The 22,087-nt window shown below is 34.4% G+C and overlaps 2 protein-coding genes across 2 annotated transcripts; one reads left to right on the top strand and one right to left on the bottom strand.

Moving 5' to 3' along the window:
- Positions 1–1,385: 1,385 nt before the first annotated feature.
- LOC115439772 (gastrula zinc finger protein XlCGF26.1-like) lies at positions 1,386–3,698 on the bottom strand. Its single transcript, XM_030163758.2, has one exon. The coding sequence runs from the start codon at positions 3,568–3,570 to the stop codon at positions 2,008–2,010; it is 1,563 nt and encodes a 520-aa protein (XP_030019618.1). The 5' UTR covers positions 3,571–3,698; the 3' UTR covers positions 1,386–2,007.
- Positions 3,699–16,560: 12,862 nt separating this feature from the next.
- LOC115439799 lies at positions 16,561–21,636 on the top strand. The gene is made up of 5 exons (XM_030163793.2): positions 16,561–16,769; positions 19,090–19,223; positions 19,623–19,708; positions 20,111–20,258; positions 20,674–21,636. Exons 2-5 carry the CDS (start codon positions 19,110–19,112, stop codon positions 21,142–21,144), a joined length of 819 nt encoding a protein of 272 aa, XP_030019653.1. The 5' UTR covers positions 16,561–16,769; positions 19,090–19,109; the 3' UTR covers positions 21,145–21,636.
- Positions 21,637–22,087: the final 451 nt, after the last annotated feature.

Here is a 22,087-nt window from a genome sequence, read left to right as displayed (position 1 = left end):
GATTTTTCAAAAACTACTTATTCGATTTGAATGTGATTTTCGTTGTTGATACCTACGTTATAGGAAGTACCGTTTTTCGATCGCCGGATGCTCCCATCTCTAAGGAGAACGCCGAGAGCTTAGCGTGGCGCTATACTCCGCTATAGACTGTGATTAGAGAAGGATAGATAGATAGTAGTAGAAATCTTTATACTCATATTGCTTTTGGCAATAAAAATAGAGTTGTGACAAAAACAGGTTACCAAGAAAAGTGGCGGACCATTTTTCCCCGGTGCACCCGATTAGCTAATGCCAGCCCTAGAGATATGTGTTAGGTTAGGTTATTATTATTGTTATTATTATTCTTAATTTACCCTTTGGAATGGTAAGGCTTAAACAACGTGAATATTACATTTACTAGTAAATTTTAAACGACCTTTGAAACTTCACATCATAAATGTCACGCAACCCTACACTTGGGTAATATCTAACACGTAAATAATATTTTACTAAAACATTATAATATATTTGTCATGCGTATTAAGTAGCTAGCTGACCCGACAGACGGTGTCCCGTCTTAACTATGAATTTGCAGTGCGCTATTCTGTCAATCGCTGACATTTTTTCAAACAATTGACAGTATACTAAATTAATATTTTCGTTAAGGTTCCTTAAATTTTCTAATTTTCCGCGCAATTTTTTGAATCTTTTCTTTCATAAGAACCTTCTCCTGACAATAACAAACACAACAAAACAAAAAATAGTGAAATCGGTCCAGCCGTTCACGCGTGATGGCGTGACCTTGAGAAATAGGGATTCATTTTTATATATATAGATGTCTGTCTATACAAGTGTAATCAATATAACACACTGTCTAGAGAACTAGTGTGATAGTAACATTGATTAACATGTTGAGTCGTGTGCTGCGACTAGCGCTTCGACACTGACTACCAAGTCAAATATACCCTAGGCTTTTATTCTAGAACATTGGGTTTCAGAGGGACAAAAAGTGTTTGGGTTTTACAAAATAGTACAAAACTGTAGAAACTAGAACGGATAGCTTTATCATATTCCATAGGTGACGTCATCTCTGTGGGATATAAGTATGTTTAAAAACGCACACAAACTGTCTGCCGGGAATCGAACCTGGAACTAGACCAACAACGCGATAATAGTTAAATATATAATAGAACAGAATAAGCTCATGATTAAAAAAAAATGTCTGCCTACTCCCCACGAGATAAAAAAGAATATAAATATTGCTAAAGCATAGCATGTTTTTCTGGACATACGACAACTCTGTAAACATACAGTATTTAATGACTTCTTATGACAAAAAGGAAATTTATAACAAGAAAATTGTGTACATACGGTGTCAGGTGATTACTGATAACTGATAAGAGTAGTCTATGTTTCATATTTTTTATTTTTATTATAAAATTAGCTGCCTTCTGTTTATCTTATGTAGTTGGTAAATGCCTTACATAAATATTTTCAATGGAAAGACAATCTATTCTTCATAAACAATTGGGGAAGACAAACAATTTATTCTCTGAAGCAAATACTGTATGGATTTTTTCATAAACAATACTAATAGGATACAAATACTTAATTACAATTTGAACTATAATTTTATAGTAATAAGGTTTATTATAATTTTTAATAAGGTCAGCCAAACATTTGGCTACATATAAAATTTGATTTATCCAAATAAATACAGCATATGCCGAGTTGCCATCAGTTTATTAGTATAATAAACATGTTCTGAAACTATCAAAAATAAAATTGGTGTTATTGACATTGCCTTACTTCAGATAATAATATTTTGTATCATTTCAAAATTAAGAATATCTTTCTTCTTTCTATAAAATTTTCATTTGACAACTCGCACTAAGCCTGCTTAGTGGACTAGGCCTAAAACCACAGTAGTAAAGGCCCATGCCTAGCAGTCAGTGCTGTAATATTACAAGGCAGATATTATTTCAATATCCATATTCTAAATCATAAATTAACTCACAGTCTTACTTCTCATGGAATAATTGTCTCATTTGTAGGAGGCTGCTCTACATTTACATTTACAACATTTTGGTATTTCCTCTTTGAAGTATCAATATCATGTCTTCTTTTCATATGCTTTTTAAAGTTTGAACCATTTGTAAAGTCCCTTTGACATAGCACACAGTTATACGGTTTTGCACCAGTATGCTGCCTCAAATGGAGATTTAGACGAGTCTTAAACCTAAATGGTTTGTTGCAATAATCACAAACATAGGGCATAAGGTCTGTGTGAACAATAGAATGCGATTTCAAATGTCTTTTCACACGAAAACTTTTACCGCACTGTTCGCAGACAAATGGCTTTGCACCAGAGTGGAGGCTTATGTGAGATTGTAAGTTACCGCGGGCTCGGAAGGCCATCGGACAAAATCCGCATTTGAATGGTTTTGAATCTTCGTGGATCATCATGTGTGTACTCAATGTTCCTTTTGTGAAGAACATCTTACCGCATATGTGGCAGGAAAAATCTCTCGTCCTCTCTGTATGAACAAGTTTATGCTGATGTAAGTTACTGCGTGATTTAAACTCTTTATTACACATGTCGCATTTTAATTCATGATCTAGCTTTTCTGGTTTCATGCTTCGTTTCTTAAAGTGCTTAGTGAATAATGTGAGATGGTCTTGTAAAAGTTCAGGGTTCTCAAAGGTTGCTCCACAGTTTTGGCACATGGTTCGATAAACATTACTGTGCATCTTGTTTTTATGCTTTTTTAAATATGTGGACATTTTAAAGCATTTATTACAAAACTCGCAACAGTAACGAAGTGATTTTTTATGTAATCGGACATGGTTCACAAAGGCCTTGAAGTTTGGAATAACTTTTCCACAGTCAGAACATTTAAATGTGCAGCAACATGAGTGTATTTGTAGCGAATGAAGACGCAACGACATAATGTTCTTGCACTGAGCATCGCAATTCGCGCAACGACACATATAATCATCCCAAGAAGCAGACTGTAACTGAATCTCTGGACTCTTTGATCCATTATTTTTTAACTTTTTCTTCTTTTTTTTCGTTTTCTCCATGCGTAGAGGTAAGTCACTGTCTGAGGAGTCAAAGCCATCGCTGTGGTCTTCATCATAGCTAGTTTTCTCCGCTTTAACCAACATTTCCATATCAATTATAGTTGTAGGCTCCATGTCCATTTCGTATTGTTCCGATTCTGATTTTATCTCCGTCTTGGCCCCCTGGAACTGATCCCAGTCACTATTTACCGGTTTTCCGGCATCTGTTATGTCTACCTCTAGTTTTTCATCTATTTGCTCGCCAAGTTTTTTGGCAAATATCTCGTTTAATTTCACTTGTGCTGTTCTCACGTTGTGAAGAAACACCCATGTACGCTCCAATGCGTCGAAACATGCAAAACAAATCGTGCTGGGAAGTAAATTTGACGAAGAAATATCTATATTTATCCACTGCATTTTTGTTACAATCTTAGAGCTGATGCCGACGTCTTCCAGAGGGGATATAAGCTGAGTTTTTGGAGTTGGTTCGGCACAAAGTCTGCAAAAAGAATCCCCGTCTTCTGACATTGTCGATTGGTGGTGTATTATTTACTATCAATTGAGCAGGAAATTGTTTTATTACAATACAAATGCAAACAGAATAATTCTTTCAATGATAAACAACCATTTTGACGTTTAGTGTGACCAGTTTATTTTCGTGCTAATGCTATTAAAATATTACCATGTCTGATTTATCTTCAGTATTAGATTTACATATTTTAATCTAATACATTATACTACTTTAAATTCACTGCTACATTTTAAAAGCACGTCAAATACTTCTTAATTGAAATATTTTGAAGTACTTGAATTTAGAATTTTAATACTCCCGTAAATTATATAGTAGTCGCTGGCCACAAAATGTTGATTTTGTGTTGTCAATTGCTATTGTTATTGGAACAATGTTATTTTTATTTTGGCCATTCCATGAAACTAAAGCATTAAACTAAAATCATCACAGAAATCATATTATATTTATTCTTATAATAAAAATAACCAACAAGTACCTACCTAACGAGTAAACGCAATATTTAGCACATCATCCTGGGTTATTGCTATATCATTAATGTTAGGGAGTACACTTTGGTACCCAATTCGGTACCTATATAATGTCCTATACATAAAAGTAATGATAATTTCTTTTAGGCATTGGATAATCATTTGACATCAATGAAACTAGCATAGAATGCGACGACTTGACGATCTGGGTTTTCCACGATTGAGGTCACTTGCACATCCAATACGCCTTGAATTTTGCAACGTAAAATCTATAAAACTTACCTACTATTAGAGTGTATATTTTTTAATAGCGTATTAGTATGTATTTGAGATGATTATAAATTAGATAAACTGTCAAATATATCCAGAAGGCATGAGTATAAAATAATAGGTAAGTAGCTACATGATCCATGACAGAATAAAAAATAGACAAAACATAGCGTGGAAATTCTGTTTTATTAATTCATACATATGTTATAAGTACATATGACGTTCAGTAATTAAATATTTCCTCATTTAAGTGTCCTATGGTAGTTAAAGGTTTCTTTTGTATGCTTTTATCCCATTTCAACGAGGGGTCCGTAATAAACTTTTTCGTATACTTTTTTTTCTCTCTTTTTGGCATTTCGTATACTTACTTACTTTGTAGAAAAGGTTTGCCTAACTGCCAATTTTTTTTTGGGTTGGCCAACCTGCCTCGTGGCCACAGGACCTTGCAGTTCACAGCCCATATTTGGCACCACTAGACCAAGGAGATGTGTAGTAAAGAGCAGACTAATATACCTAACTAATGTTGACTATTATGAGACATTGTACAGTCTACTTCAAATTCATGTATATACCGATAGAGACCAATTAATGTTTGAATTAAAAAGTAAATTACCTATATGGAATGTCTTTCTGATAATGTATACGTTTAGTAGGGATTACCTGTATATATTATTAATGTAAAGTTTCATCTAAATCCCTTCAGTAGTTTTTTCGTGAAAGAGGAACAAACATGTACATACTTACGTCCATACATCCATTCTTACAAACATTCGTATTTATAATATTAAATGTGTACATGGATGCCAAGTTATGAAATAAGATTTTGTGGCAGATATATGGTTAAGGAATAAAACATACACATTCCTCATAATATGTTATCAGATTCATTTTTATGACGCATAACAATGATTCAATTTCTGATACGTGTTATAGAAATTTTATGGCACACGCAATAAAGAAAGTACCTATATAATAATATTTTTAATACGGTGTTATTGGTGCACCTATCATGATTAAGTTTTCGAAATCAGTTCCAAATTTACTGTTGACCTCAGCTTTGTGCGGGAAAATCCAAAGAACTTAACACCTTTGTGGCTTATTTAGGTATTTTAAATTCCACACCTGTTCCGTGCCAGGTGGTGACTTACTGTAATGAAACATGATCACCAGGACTTGTAAGTTGGTAGGCAAGTCGAGCGACTAGCCTGGAGTGACGTGGTTTGAATTCCAGATGCGTTCAGACCATTTTTAGCAAGCGAATCCCGAGTTTCTTCTCTTAACACCTGCCGGATGCTGCCAAATGCAGCAAATTGATTTAATGTTTTGTTTATATAATATAAATGCAGATTTAGTTGCCTAAGGCTAGAGTATGTGTCTAACAGGGCGATATAAGCATTAATACCCAGAGATTACGATACGACGTCGTGGCGGTGAAACAAGCTTGAACCCAAGTGTACCTACTTATTCAGGCACTTTGTTACGTGCGTCGCAGACATTCTGTGATGTTTACCGCCATAATGCTAGTACAAATATTATAAATCCTAAGTAAAACAATCCTGGCAGAAAATTGTACGTCGATTCTACAGAAACGAGTTATTAGCGAATATTATATATACTATTTATAGGTATATAAGTTAAATCGGATTTATGTTTGAGGAATGAGAAACACAAAGATTACGAATAAACACTGTTCAGTGTAGAGACCGGTGTGTTGAGTCGTTCGACCTATCGGAAACATCGGACATCTGCGTAAGACGTTATTTCATTGTTTGGGAAACGTTCATTTGCGTATCATATAAAATATGTCTGTTTAATTTTATTTTTATGCCATTGTCTGGTTTTTCAACACTGTTATCCATATTCCAGACAGCTGTTGTAACCTGTTCAGTTCACACGCGTGTTACTGGCAATTCCAATAAATCTCGCGGAATCTGAGTTATTTTAAAATATATCCAGATGTTTTTCTGATGTTTGCACCCGCATGACTTGGTTCCAAATCGTCTGTCTGTTTCCATTGCACATGATAAACCAGGATGTGTTGTCTAAGAGGGTTTTAAGGAAATGAAAAAAGGAACGGATAGTTAAAGTTAAGAATTTAAAGTTCATGAGTAGATTTTTAGATTCTGAGTTACCTAGGATTAGAATTTGCGCCTGTTTATTGAATATATATTATAACTATAGCTTGATATGTTACCTTAGCTTGGTACCTTAGGCTCTTGTTATGTGTGTAAATTAAACCATGTCCTGTAATACATACTTAATATTGCGTATTATTTTGCCACTAACAATATACTGTGATTGTAATAATTAACGAAATATGCTATGGACGATTTAGGACCTCCAACAAAAACACCATAGTAATTCTTTTGAATTTATTTCAGTATTATTTTTTAAAAAATTCCTGTCCATGGATAACAGTCCTTCAGTTTATTTCAGTAATTAATACAGTATTGCTAAGTTTAAAAATACTACTATTGTAGAAGTTTCTTTTTACTGTTCCGTATTAGAGGGGACTCTTATCCCCATCCCTTGGATAATGGAAACCGTCTCCCACGTCCAGCAAATGTTATGTAAAACATATTTTTCCTAGGTCATTGGCTTTATCTACACAAGGCTATTCGTATTCTACGAACGAATAAATTGTAATTCAGTTGGTGTTACAATGAATCTAAATAGATATATTGATACTATGTTTAAGATTGTGGATTTTTAAATGGTTTTTGTTTTATAAATGACTGGTATTTGTACATTTATACCGTTATTTTTAATACAGTATGTATTCTTGTAGTATGTGTCATCAATTGGCATCTTGTACAACTAGTACTCGAGAATCGTTTATAAGGATGTTTCAGATTGCTGTTCTCCTATTAACATTCATTTTATGCACATGGATTTGGTATTACAAATATATCAATTTGATGAAATTTTAGAACAGTTTATAAATGACTGTTTATATGAATTTCTCGGTCTTCAAAGCAAGCTGAAGGAAATATGAATTAATAGCCAGTAATTGGTTATAGTTATAGTCAATTAAAATATGTTTAGTTTCTTTATATTTCACAGAAAAGTAAATAATGCCTGCTTTATGTTTCAGAACATATGCATTCCTTTACTTTTAAGGGTCTTTTTGAACAAATGGACAAATGAACTCTGCATCTCTTTAATAGCTGTTCACGTTTCTAGATCTTATCGAAATCAATGCTAATGCCTATACTATGCAAAAAAAACTTTAAATTAAATATGAGCCCGATGTTACTATTAGTAAGGAGCCGGTAGCTAATATGTCAATTCTAGGGGACTGGTATTTTAGTGGATGAGATTTTGGGAGTGAGTAGTAAAGCTTAAAATTTATGTATAGCCAGATATATAGTTGAACAAATACAAAACTTCAAAACATTTCTACATATGAACTTCAAAATAGTCCTTTTTCTTTATTCAAATAAAAGTAAAGTTTATTTTATTGAAGTAAAAACGATATACTTGATACGGACATAAAAGTTTAAAGTCATTTTGAATTTGTTCAGGTACTTTTGTAGTTGACTGTACAATGACGGTCTCACCAATGCGAGGTTCTGGGTGGCAGATAGAGAAAGTTCAAGGGGTTTAGTTGCGCCCGTTGCAAGTATAAAATACCCTTGAGAGCAAGGTCCTGGGCTGTTATCCTTTCCGTACCAGCTAAGGCCGCCACTGAGAATATAAACAATTTGCAATGACGCGTACAAGAAGCAGGCTCACTTTGTCCGTCCTATATATAAAGAAAACATTTTTCAGCCATTGCCGATTGTGTTAACACGAATATGTAGCGTTTTTTCTTATTAATAAAATTGTCTTAGTGCATTAGGTGCAACAAAATAGAACGAGTTCAATCATTTAAACTAGGTTGCGTTCCATTGAATTTGTTTTGCTAATCTTTACACATTCTTAAATAAATTTAAATGTAAACAGAGGTTAAAAAGAAAACAAGCATTATAAGCCATAAAGGCTTAAGTGCCCAAGAGTTCAATTTCTCTGCGTTAGAATTAGGCATTGGAGGAATCTCAAATATCTGTTGTTAAATCGTTCTAACAGTACTAAGGTCGGTAACTGTTTGAGCCGAGGTGACCCAAAAAAAATGCGTCCAGCGTCCACGATACGCATATCAATGCGTACGTGGATTAAATTTATGTTTATAGTACTTTTTTCCATTCATTGCATCTGTAAATGAAAGACAGGGAGGAATATATTGAATACATTTGTTGTGGGAGCGAGATGGATGGTATTATGTTTACGCATTGTAGGACGTCTACGAGAACTTGGGAATGAGGTAAAAAAGGATTTTGTTGGTTAATTTTTCATGAAACGGCCTTGAATATCTATAGAATAAAACAATTACACTAATGTATAGGTGATACGAATTTAGGTGCATTACTTTAAGCACTTTTAGTATATTCTGCTGGACATAAAGGACTTCTTAGCTCTCCATATACCTCAATAAATTATTACTTACTCCTTATTTGGTTTTTACTCAACATCACTTGAATACTGATGCTCCAGTTGACTTCTAATATCTTGAACCATAGTTTGTTTTCTGCGGTTACTTTTTATTTTTTGTGGTGAAGATAATATATCGCATCTAAATCTCTACAACTATTGACTTATTCATGTTTTCAAATATTTTAGGGAAAACCACGAAGATTATCGCAATACGGCTAAAAGCGGACAGATCATGGTTTTTTTTGGAAATCTTTTCTCTTTACGTAAATCTTCATAGAAATATTTGATATTATTTCATACGAATGAAGGAGTTCACAATATACAGGCTGAATATTAAGGTACTCCGTTAAAAAAATGAAGGAAAAAAAATAAAATAATAAATAATCTATTCCTTTCTGATATTAATAATAATAAAAATGGTTTCTCAAAGAAGGGTACAGTAGTTCCTGGTTATAATAATAGCTAGCCCCGTATTATTACACATGCTTACAGAACTTGAATAATACGTAAGTATAAAATCTATACTTAGTCGTGTAAACACAATCGGAACGCCTATAAAAGGCTTTGATTAATATCTGTCGAGACGTTTAATTTTTGTCTACTACTTCAACTGGCTTATTGATAGCTACGATTGATAATTAAGACACGAGAACCCTCAGGTATGCAGGTATCTTCGTTACAATGATTACTCCTACCATTAAAGGTAACAATACATGTCGAGAAACCTTTATCCTCTCCCACTAGGAAAGGGGGAAACGTCATAAAAAATATTATGTATTCAAAAAAATCCTGAGTATTTTGGCACGAAAAAAGGTATAAAAAAAAGTCCCTATCTACCACAAAACAGGAAAAAAAATCCGCTATACGAGTAACGAGTGTAGGTTTTCGAATCAAATACAGCCATAAACACCGAAAAACAACTTTAAAAGGCCTTTTTCGTACGATTATCACGTACGAACCGATCAACGGATTTGTCTTCGCAATACAGTTTTATTATAAATGGCTTGAAATTTTTTTTAAACACGATATGCGTTCAGAATATTTTTTAAATTTCAGGTATAAAACAACCGATCTTATAGTAAATAACAATTGATCAATGACCTACACAACTAATCTTTAAGATACATTCTTACAGACTGTGATAGATCCATATTCAATGATGGTGGCACCACTGAATCAACCTTAGATTAGCACTTCTTGCGATTGAGTGTGTCGTGTGGTAGGGACTATCGTTAGGTATACAACTTTATGTTTGACTTTAATTTTATATAAATACTTATATATTATAATAATAAAAATCATACTAATTGAAGGACAGCTTTAATAGCTGTATAAGTAAATACGGTTTTTTTTTATTGCCTGACTCAATTGTCCTCGAGAACGGAGTAGCGCTGACTATATAATATGTATTGTCACACTCTATATTTATAAGTATTAACATATATTTCAAGTATATCTATGTAGGTACATAAAATGCATTACAGCGGTAAAAATAGAGCGATACCCAGAGAATGTTCCAAAAAATAATCGGGATAATCTGGTAAAAGTCGGGTCACATTAAAGAAACAGTAGATTTTGCGATAACCCGACGCTGGCAACACTCATAACTTTTTTAATGTCACCAGATTGCTATCTGTAGACGAGTTGCATGACTTTGGGGCATTTTATATGTAACAATATGCTAAACATGTCCTGCTGTACATTTGCTAAAATGTCCACTATTTTAAGAAACGTCAATTTTTTTTAAAAAGAAAAGGCATCGTTTTGTTTCTGAAGTTAGGTAAAATCTTTTCTTATATCAGTAATTCGAGCTATCATAAATCACCCCGTCTTGCTGAGATACATTCCCACTTTGGTTTTATATAATGAAGGAAGTCTTAAAAAAGAAAACAAATTTGTAAAGATTTGATTCTAGCAGTCATAATATTGTTTTGAATTGGCCTATTTTTCAATTAAGTATTGAAATTTATTGACTTTGCTCTTTTAGATATGGATATGGTTTAAGTACTTACACAACTAGCATTATCTATATTCTCCTTATTGATTTCCAGAACTTTTAATGCAGCTCAATTTTTCATTTGGTATTCTTTTGTAGGAATAGGTTCGCCATTTTTAGCTAGCAATATGTAAGGTGAAACACGCATTGATAAATTATGTTTCAAATAAAACCAATAATTATTCATATTATTTAGCCGCATACCGTAGCAGAGAGAAAAAAAATTATCAAATTCTAACACGTTGAACTGCAGGAGAAAACTAGTGTTGCAAAATTGCCTAGACGCACCATACACGGATATTAGGAACCGTTATTTTAAGATCTCGGGGAACCGATGACTTCTTTCGTTTAAAAGTACTATTGTTTGGTGTTACATTTTCTGAGCTATTTTTTATTTTGTTGCTAAGTACTCAGTTAACTGCTGATGACCTGTGTAAGGCTAGCTTCTCAGACATACATACCCAAATATAGTACGAAGTTATTGAAGTGTGAAATTCCATTTTTTTCATGTACTTAAATTGATCTTAATATATTATATCTACGTACCTAGCTTGAATATACTTAACGCTTCATAATATCGATTTTGTATTAACTTTGTAATTAATTGTAATTACTACTCTTTGACATTTTATTTGAGTATGCTTCATCTTCTCATCGGTAGTTTTCATATTATAATTAAAGTAGGTATATATAATTCCAAAAAATAGTACTTTTTGTATTCTGTGGTATAAGGTTAGAGAAATGAGTTCTGAAAGTACGACTAGCTTGTCCTTTGCGGTTACATATATTTTTTTTTAATATTCTGCCTCATAAGTAGTGGAACATTTAAATAATAATACAATAATATCAGTCCTGTATTATATACTGTCCCAATGTTGGGCACGGGCCTCCTCTACTACTGAGAGAATAGGCCTTAGTCCACCACGCTGGCCTAGTGCGGGTTGATAGACTTCACACACCCTCGAAAATTCCTAATTCTCAGATATGCAGGTTTCCTCACGATGTTTTCCTTCATCGTTAAAGCAAGCGATAATTCACAAAGCATACGTACATAATTTTTTAGAAAAGTCAGAGGTGTGTGCCCATGGGATTTAATATATTAAAATCCATGGGCACACACCCCAATATATTAACAAATATATTTGATGTGCACATTAAATTATATATATCACATGTTTCAAAATTTTCTTCAGTAAAAATTTTCGTATAATCAGAAAAGATACATTAAGAAGTCATTAATTACCTATATTCTTTTAAAATTATTACGAATATGATTTTTTTTAATTTCTTGCAACATACTTAAGTAAAAATTAACATAGGACCTTGTATTAGTGAGCCAGTGGAATGTCTGTAGGACTCAGTATTTTTACCTACCGTAGAAAAACTCTTTTCTGTACCACTAACAGCCGTTTACAATAAACCCAATCTCAATCTTCAATCCGATTCCGAGAATGAATTATTTAAAATAACCCATTTGTCAGTATTTCAAAAAAAAATTCTTAGATAGATCGAACTTATAAAGATTCAACTAGACTTAAGACTTAACTTGTCGACTACATATGCCGTTTATCGTCTCTTATTTTGCGGCATAGCCTCTTTAAATTTTATGACATCTGCGAGAGGATGGGACTTATTCTTAAACCGGGAATCGCAGAAGGAATGTCGATAGCACATTAATCATACGTGATAAAATTCGTATAGTAAAACGGTCATGTTACGTTATATTCAAAGTCAAGGCTGTTATCGGTTTATGTTTTTTATCTGCTTACGATTTCACGTCACATCGGCTGCGAAAGAGCCAAGACCGACTGGGGTACGGTTGGCAAAATAGCTTAATCCTTTTTGACATTCCTTTTTTTATATATGGCCACGGCATCATTACCCCACTAATTTGCACCAGTGTTTGTTTTAGGAATTACTATGTTATCTATTTCTACCTCCAAATAGTAGGGGACAAAGATTGATATGCTTAAAGGGTAACAAGTCAGTGTGAAACTAATCTCTCAGGATGACGATCGCAGTTCAGTGCCATGTATTTGCAACTCAAGGTTCTGGATGCTGTTGCTACTAGGGGTCACAAACCGGTATCCCGGATTTCGAAAATACCGGAATACCGGACCAAATTAAGGACTTCAAAATACCGGTATTGATTTTACAAAAACCGGGATTTTCGGTATTTTCGGTATTTTATAAAAATAAAATTCAGTACAATATGTGTGTATAATTATTACTTTTTCGAGTTTTCAATCGCAAAAATTTAAGCTGCTTGCAAATTCATTCATTCGTATAGGCGTATATTCTATAAAGAGCGAGCAAAATACATGGCTTATGGCTATATTGCTACTTTTGTTTTGTGCTAAGCATAGCGGTGTTAACTGTTAATTGTTATTTTTATTAGAACTTATTAGAAATATTTTTTGTTCTTTAAAGTCTATCCTAATTATTCATAGACGTTATTTTTCTAAGGACGCAGCATTGCTGAGATAACAAGTCTGTTTCTCAGTACTAACGGCATGGCAGCCTTCGCAATGCGTAGACGCAGGACCGTTGTGATTGGCTAATATTATGATATAACTTGAATCTATTTGGCTGTAAGATTAACAAAGCTGAACAAACAGCAAGCTGTCAGGTAAACAAAGCTGAGAAACATAACAGGGGGAATAGATGTAAAATACAACCTTTTTAAGAGCCTCGAGCTGCCTACAATAATGGCCTAGTATTTCATGACAATTTCGCGGCGTTTCCCGAAAGGCCGAAACTGTCCTTATTTACCCTATCTACAGCTGCGGACACACAATCGACTTGCTCCTGAGAATAAATTTGCAAGTCATCAGCATACAAATGGTACGCACATTGAAGATTTTGTGTTAAGAGGTTTATGAAGATAGAGAACCATAATGGAGAGAGTATGCCGCCTTGTGGGACGCCAAAATCTATATCACGCCAGCTAGACGAAGAATCGTCTAGGCGCACCAACTGTTGGCGTCCCTGAAGATATGACGAGAACCAATTCAGTGCTGTGGGCGAAATCATAAGATGATAGAGGTTTGCAAGAAGAATGTCGTGACTGACTGTATTGAAGGCGTTTGTAGAGTTGGCTGTGTTTTTGATGTAATGTATGGCAGTCGCAACTCTAGCTATAATGAAACTCCAAAGATGACACTGAATATATTATGTATTTCAAAACTCCAGAGTACGTTTAATACACAGTAGCGTACTTAGATGGTATTAGTAACAAATCGTAAGACGTACTAATTAAACAAAGACGCGCGTTGCTTTTATACGGGAGGTATGGTGTGACACAGCGTTCTCGCACAACTACGCACGTGCACTTACATAGCTGCGCAAGTGTGTGTGTCCCAACACGTTGAAGAAATCAACCAAAGCCAAAACAGTGACTTTGGAATCCTCCATGCCCGCCCTAATATTGCCAGTCACTTTGAGGAGTGCAGTAATAGTGCTATGGCCAGGCCTGAAGCCAGACTGGAGGGGGCACAGTAGGTTGTTTCGGTGCACATGCTCAGACAGTTGCTTGTGAGCACAGGCCTCGAGCACTTTCGAGAGAATAGGAAGAATGGATATGGGACGGAAATGCTTAGCAAGTGACGGGTTAGGGATTTTAGGAAGAGGGATAGCAATAGCTCTCCGCCACAAAGACGGAAAGATACCAGTGCTGAGGGAGGCGTTAATGATATGGGACATGATTGGTAGAACTTGGTGCAGGATAGGGATTATCATGCGACGACTGATGTTGTCACAGCCAGTGGCATTGGATTTAATGGACAGGATGACTTTTCTAATTTCAACCAACGGCACAGAAGAAAAAGGAAAAGTATTAATGTTAGGCCTGGATAGACCCGCTAAGAAATCCATGGTACGATGCCTAGTTTGGTGATCAATCATGGTAACAGATGTGAAATGTTGATTAATGTCATCCAAACCAATAGTCGCACCGTGCAGATGTATGTTTTGAACTTTGCCAATACCCAGAGTTCCGAAGAATCTCCAGATACTGGCTGGCGAGGAAGAAGAAATATTACTGAGAATGTGTCGGCGTTTAGCATTACGTACCATCTGGTTACACCGATTCCTTGCAGCCTTAAAAAGGTACCAGTTCTGCTCCGAACGGTCCCTTCTGTACTGGCGAAAAGCCCGATCCCTTCGTCTCAACGCCATCCTAACCCCATGTGTAATCCATGGTGCAGAAGGACGTTTTAATTTAATTTTCTTTAAAGGGGCATGGGTATCAAAGAGTGAAGTGACAGGGCGGTTAAAAATTGCGACTTTATCGTCAACAGAGGTGGCTGCCAATAGGTGATCCCAGGTAAAGTTAGCAGCGTCTCCTTTCAGCTTATCCGCATTAATGCGACCAAAACTACGCAAGTGCAATATCTTAGAGGGGAACTTGGGAAGTTTTAGGGCGTAAGTCATGTAGATGAGATCATGGTGAGAGAAGCCAGGAGCGGGAAATTGACCGTGGGAGAAAATAGAGGAAGTAGCAGAGGTGTGGATAATGTCAAGCCAAGTGTCGTGACATCCATATTATGGTGGGTGGCTTGCAGTAGTAGAACATGCAGTTTAGCAGAGTCAAGGACAGTATGGAGTTTACGAGATCGGGAAGAGTGGCTGGCAAGGAGACTAGTATTTAAATTACCCATGATGATGTGATGAGCATATTCTGATCCTATAGATTCCAGAACTGTTTCCAGACTGGAGAAGTAATCAAGAGATGGGGGACAGTAAATAACACCTAGTAAGGTTTTCACTCTCTTCCTCAAGAAACAGAAATTTCGCATAAGCAGAATAAGAAGCAGAGGAAGATATTACAGTTTTATATTTCAGGTCGCTACGTAAATATATAGCGACTCCGCCCCCTCTCCTGTCAACTCGATCATTTCTAATTAAAATGAAACCAGGGAGGGGGTAAAGGGTAGAAGGAAGGTGAGGTTTGAGCCAGCTTTCAGAAATCAGAACGGCATGAACGTTGGCTTACGAAAATAATCTCTATTCATTCAGCCTTTAACTAACCACTAAGCTGTCATTAAAATTTGTCATTTAATTATATTTCCTATTTTTCTAATATTTCTTCAAATACCGGAAATACCGAAAATACCGGAATACCGGAATTTATTTTAGGTCAATACCGAAAATACCGGTTTTGAAAAATGGTCCGGTATTGCGACCCCTAGTTGCTACTGTTGTATGTGCAGTCTTCGAGTATGTTGGATTCGAAATTCATGCGTTAAAAATACATATTTAACGCTAGCTATATTTTGTCTATGATAAATTATTTAATTATTTATAAATGTTAACCATTAATCGGTATGTAGGTTGAGGTGCATACAATTCCCTATATTTGCGAAAGATAGCTTGGTTTATTCTTTGAGAAAATATTATTATTATAAATTTATATTATAAATACATTATTATATTAGTTGGTTATTAAATAAAAAAATAAAATTAAAAAAGCTTTTGAGACTGTATGTTAACATTACGTAAAGATAAAATTCAACAAAATTATTATCATTTTATATCTTTCATGTACCCAAGGATGTAGCAGGCGGGATGGATATGCCCTCCCCTAGATTAAACACTAGGACATACTTTTGTATGTATCTTGAAATTTTCGCTTAGCCGTCAACCGGATATAATTTTAGATATTGCCCCTTTGACTTGAAAGCTTGCTACGCCCTTGCACGTAACCTTTCTATAAATCGCCATATACATACAAACGAAAATGTATTTTTTTATAGTTATTTAGGAGCTTTTGCCATTTTTCTGCAGACCGTACATTAAGAATCGCGAATGCCCCAGCACATCCACGTAACGCTGCGAACGTTTATAAAAGACACAAATAACATTAAAATTTTCGCATTCCTGTTTAATTCGCGAAACGAGACGCGGGCAAGTGACAGTGCGTTTTCGAAAAAGAAAATTTTGGTATACTTTTGACGTGGTAGTGATTTAATTTTTTTTAAATAATATTTTGGTGAGTATTTTGAGCGTTTTAAAAGGGCCTTTTTAACCCCCAGGTACTTTACAAAACGATATTATAAACAGTTACTTGACAAAAATGACAAAACAAAACACAAATTTTACTTATTTACCTGAAAAAATGCTACTTATGAAATTACGAAGTAGATAAAACTAGGAAAAAATATATATAATTACGATTCTATTTTGCAATGTATTTTCTTCAACTACCTTCAATTGTATGGTAGCAACCACCAATGTGCATATTGCATATCTTATTAAATTTGAAATTGCAGCATGAAACACTGACAAATCTTGCGCATTGACATACGCTAATTCTAAGCGTGTGCCAATGCTTTATTAAAATATAAAAATAAATGACTTATTTCTAAATTTAGCATCATAAAGTAATTATTGCGATCTAATAAAATTTACAAATACTTACAAAAGTAAAATTGGAATTTTATGCAATCAATTTATATTTAGCAAAGCTAAAGCTTCATAAAGTTTAAGCGGCAAATTAAGAAAAGTCATTACAATACGTGGGCTAAGATTTGCTTAATTTAATTGTTCAAATTTTATGACTGATTTCTAAATCTGAATATTTGTGTTTATGATATGTAGAAATGGTTTATACTATTTTTTATGCTCTTAGTAGGTACTTCTGTCATATTGGCAACGTATATTTTTTTTATTAAAAATTTAATTAAAGTAATATATTAAATTCTTTCGTGGAGAATCCATGTTATGGAGACGTCTTGAGTCTCGGGGGAAAAGAGATATTTATATTAGAACCTAAGGCGTCCCGATATAGTTGTCTTCTAATTACATTCTGTCATATTATTGGCATTGTATTTTTCTTTTTTATTAATTTCACCAGGTGCATCCACCTTAAGGGGACATCTTTAATTCCGGAGGAAAAGAGATAGTTATATTAGGCTCTAAAACCTGTCGATGTAGTTGTTCCCTAATTATGTTTTTCGTTATCCAATCACAAAGCAGTTCGAAATGTTTGGGACAGTTTTGTGAAATTCTGAATACGTTCACACGGTACTTCATCGTCTTAGTAGTAATCCTTATAAACGAATGAACGTGAACTTTATTTTTTATATAGTAAAGTACAAATCACTTGATGGTAAATGACCGACATGGTCTGCCAACAGGTTTAAGGGCAGAAGAACTTCTCATGTTTTGAACAACCTTGGGCATGAGAATTGGCGGTAATCTTTTAACATCAAAGGAGGCCAATGTTCTAAGTTCTATGTTAAGGGTCTTTTTTTCCGCACTTACGCCGTCGATAAAGCAGAGCCTTAGGATTTTAACCACTCAGCAATAAGCTCAAAGATCCTATCATAGACTTGCTATGAGATAGTACATTTTTGAAATGGTTACTAATTATTTCATAACTTGTGTGTAAAGACTATTAATTTTGATGGAAATTATAAAATGTGCGGTTACATTACAGATGTTGCGTGTGGTTTTGAGCATTAATTTTAGAAAAGATGATTGTGATCTCAATTAATTTTATTGTATACGGCTATAAAATTTATTATAATGTGTTGTGTAAATGTGTTAATAGTATTCAGTTAAGTCTATTAAGTCATCATTCTTTGTACACCGGGTCGTTTCTGGCTCGAAGGATCAAAAATGCACTTACTTTATTTTACAACAAAATAAATATTTTCTGGATTGGGCTATTTTTGGTAATAATTTGTAAAAGTTCTTTATATTTCCATCATCCCACAAAAGAGTAAAGTGAAAGTCCAATCTCTAAAATGTATTCCTAAATCGCACGTACTTCCGTCCAAGAATAATTCAATGTACGTGATCATAACAATAATATGTGTACATACATATGATAATAGATACATTAGATTTTGTTTATTAATCTATTCAAAGACTTAGGTCCTAATCTAGCACCCAATGGTTTTACGGTTAAATACACTGGCATTCAAATCTAGTCATATTCATTTAGGATGTTCTTAGTACCACTTTAAGTAGGTTTGCTGGTGGTAGAATATATTCGCTCCGATAGCGAGCACCGTACCGTGTTAAAACACGCCATAGTGGCTCATGTAGGTGTGTCGCGTTCCGGGATCAGTCTGTATGTGTCAGTCAGAACTGTGTCGACTGCTGAGGGTAATCATCTCTCATCAGTCGACATTCTATTGGACTTCACTCCACTTACGCGTGTATGTATAAAAAAGGTAGTTAAAAATTGCTAGTATCTAGATCAAATAACGTATATAAAAACTTTTTGATGTATACAATAAGGGCAGTGGGACAAACCAACATTCCCCATGCTACTATTTTTCATCGTACAATTTTCTTTGCAGACAATATAGCCACATATAAAATGACAATGATGATGACAAAGTTGTTCTTCGTATTTCTATGCGGGACGTACGCTAGGAATATAGATGAGTTGGACCTTGAAGTCGAGAGTAATACTATGCTCAAAATATTACGGGTAAGATTTTTATTACCAATTTCACGTAACAATGAGTTGAGTAAATATTTTCCTTGCATTATTTTACCCTGAATATCGTACTAAATCTTGCCTATTTTGGTATCAATTAAATAATTGTTCACTTACACAAACTTCTTTGCTGCCTTCTAATACAACTACTCAATCCGTATTCAACACTCTACCGCTCTGTGTTCTTTAGTTCTCATTAATTGAAATTGCAGGCTTAAGAACCAAACAGTGTGTGATGATCTAGCGTTTTAGTTCATTAGCGAATATCGTTAAGGGCTCATCTTAAATAGAGTTTTTGATCATTCAAAGTAGGCCGAATGTAACATGTGCATAAGGATGCGTTTCTTGTATGTGGAGTTGAGGTGTTAACTATACTTATACTATTTTCAGGATATGGCAACACAAACAAAAGCCGACACATTGAATTTACCAGCCAATGCATCGTCCATACGAGAAAATATTACGGATACTTTTAGGCAAGTTTTGAATTGTCATTTTATCTACTTTTACTAGCCACATAAGCCGATTAAAAAACTCGATGGTCTCATTTATGAGTAAATGAGTGTGAGAAAACTAAAAATATTCTACTAAGTTTTTTTATGTATTTGAATATGTATATCTAATGTTTATACACAATCAATAGAAATATACTATCAAATTCTTTCACTAACAGGAAGTAATTTTACCCTTAAGTGGTATATATAGACTTCATTTTATTCTAGTAATAGGCATCAACGCGAGCCGAGACGTGAGAAAAAGTTAGTAGTATAAATAAATTCGTTTCTTTACCGGCCGGTTTTTCTTATGGTTAGACCATAGTTCTATTTTCACCACGTCATTTTATAATATTAGTACTTAATATAATAAACTGATTTCAGTTGTGAGAACCGAACGTATGGCTACTACGCCGATGTCGACAACGATTGTCAAGTGTTCCACATCTGTCTGCCAACTCAATTACCCTCGGGAAGAGCTGTCACGTATAGATACAGTTTTATATGTCCCAATGAAACTGTATTCAATCAGGTGAGAAATATATAGAATTTAGCAGCAATATTGTATTAAATAGAAGAGATCTAGTAGACAGACGCTCTAACAATATTCCACTAATGACATTGATTCAACGCCATAACATCGAAACCGTTAAATATTTTGTTATCTTGAAGTAAAATCGTATAATTAAATCTGTTCGTAATGCTTGTAAAACTAATAACAATTTAAAAGTTACATCTTCTGAAATTCAAAAGCTATTAGTCAAATAGGATTGCGATAAATCAGAGTAGTAAATCAGCCTGTATAATTTCCTTGATATATAATCACGAACGTATAAGATTTTAGGTCTTGTTTCATCTAGTGTGACGTAACAAAACTATAACCAATTTGACATGTGCTATAGTTTAAATTCATATATAAATAGTAAAACTAAATATTTTTTTTACAGGAAGTAATGGTGTGTACAAGACCGATAGACGCCATCGACTGCGAAGACTCTCCATTGTACTACGACTTAAACCAAGAAATCGGTAAAGTACCCAATAATACCGACGAAAACGCCTCCGAGACTACGGAAAAGAAAGAGACACAAATGGTCATTCCAACAGTCCCGAAAAGGAAAGAAGATAAACGCAAGCAAAATATTGTTATCGAAAACCTTATCAAGGAAGTCGTCAATGAGGAATTAAAGGATAGGTTACAGGAGTTTGTCGAGCAGCACTCAGATGTTATGCCTGTCGAAATGCCTGAAATTAACTCAGAAGACATCCAAGAAGTGGTAGTGGAAAATGAACCTAAATATGAAGATATTGAGGATGCTTTTCCTATAACCGATGATGACGTCGAAGGAAGGATAGCTATGGAAAGGAGTATGAAAAACGTGGGAAGAGGAGCATTTAGATTTAGGGCCGATGTTTAAGTTTAAAACGTCATTACGAAAACTTGTTGTGGTGCCAATTTTTATGCTTTTTATGAACTCAAATAGGTAATATTTCCCTGGTCACATTAAAGATCTTGCATTGTTGATAAAAAAAAATATCATAATTTTTGGTTTCAGAATAATTCTTGAAACAATTAATTATTTTTGGATTAATTGGACATTTCTCTCGGTCTAGGAATGGAGCCAGGTTTTATGTTTTATAATATGTTCATCGCCAACTAAGAGACACAAACGTGCGATATCGAGGTTTTTTTAAGATCAAGCTTCGTGTAGTTATGAGTATTATAAAAATAAATATTTAGTTATAATAAATCCTACTTTATATAAGCTGTAGACGGAGGTAAATCTCGAGTAGATTATGTTGAGTTTACCCCCGTTTCATATAATGCATCGTGCTAGCCATTGGGCACATACTCTTCAGTGATATTTTGTAAATAGATTATGTATTAGAATAAAATTATTGTATGTGCCGTTACTGTTTTATTTATCCCTAAAGTAAGAAAAGATTGTAACAAATCAAGATAATTTTGTATTTGTTCCGCTTAAGAAGTAGGTTCTGGATATTTTTTTAATTATTTGTTAAAGTATAACATACCTATGTCTGATAACAATGTCTGAAGTATCTACAATACAATTGTTATACATCACCTGGCAGGTAAACCCTTCAGCTCCTCTGCTGAATTAGTTAAGAAGTGACTGACTGACTGACTGACTGAAGTGACTGAATGACACAGTGAGATTTTAAAATGCATGGTACAGGTTTCGACTAATGACTGCTGCATCAGAAATTAAGGCATATAATGTTTAGTAAATTAATTGCTGCCGATATTTTTTATCCTACCGTGTTGCCTAGTCACAAAGATAAAAGAGTGATGGTGTATGTAGCAATGCATCAATTTTATTTGTCTTGGACGTAGCTGCG

This window comes from Manduca sexta, chromosome 18 (assembly GCF_014839805.1).
Source record: "Manduca sexta isolate Smith_Timp_Sample1 chromosome 18, JHU_Msex_v1.0, whole genome shotgun sequence".
In the NCBI taxonomy this organism is placed as follows: domain Eukaryota; kingdom Metazoa; phylum Arthropoda; class Insecta; order Lepidoptera; family Sphingidae; genus Manduca; species Manduca sexta.
Note: the sequence above shows the minus strand (reverse complement) of the source record. Positions and strands in the feature narration are given on the sequence as shown.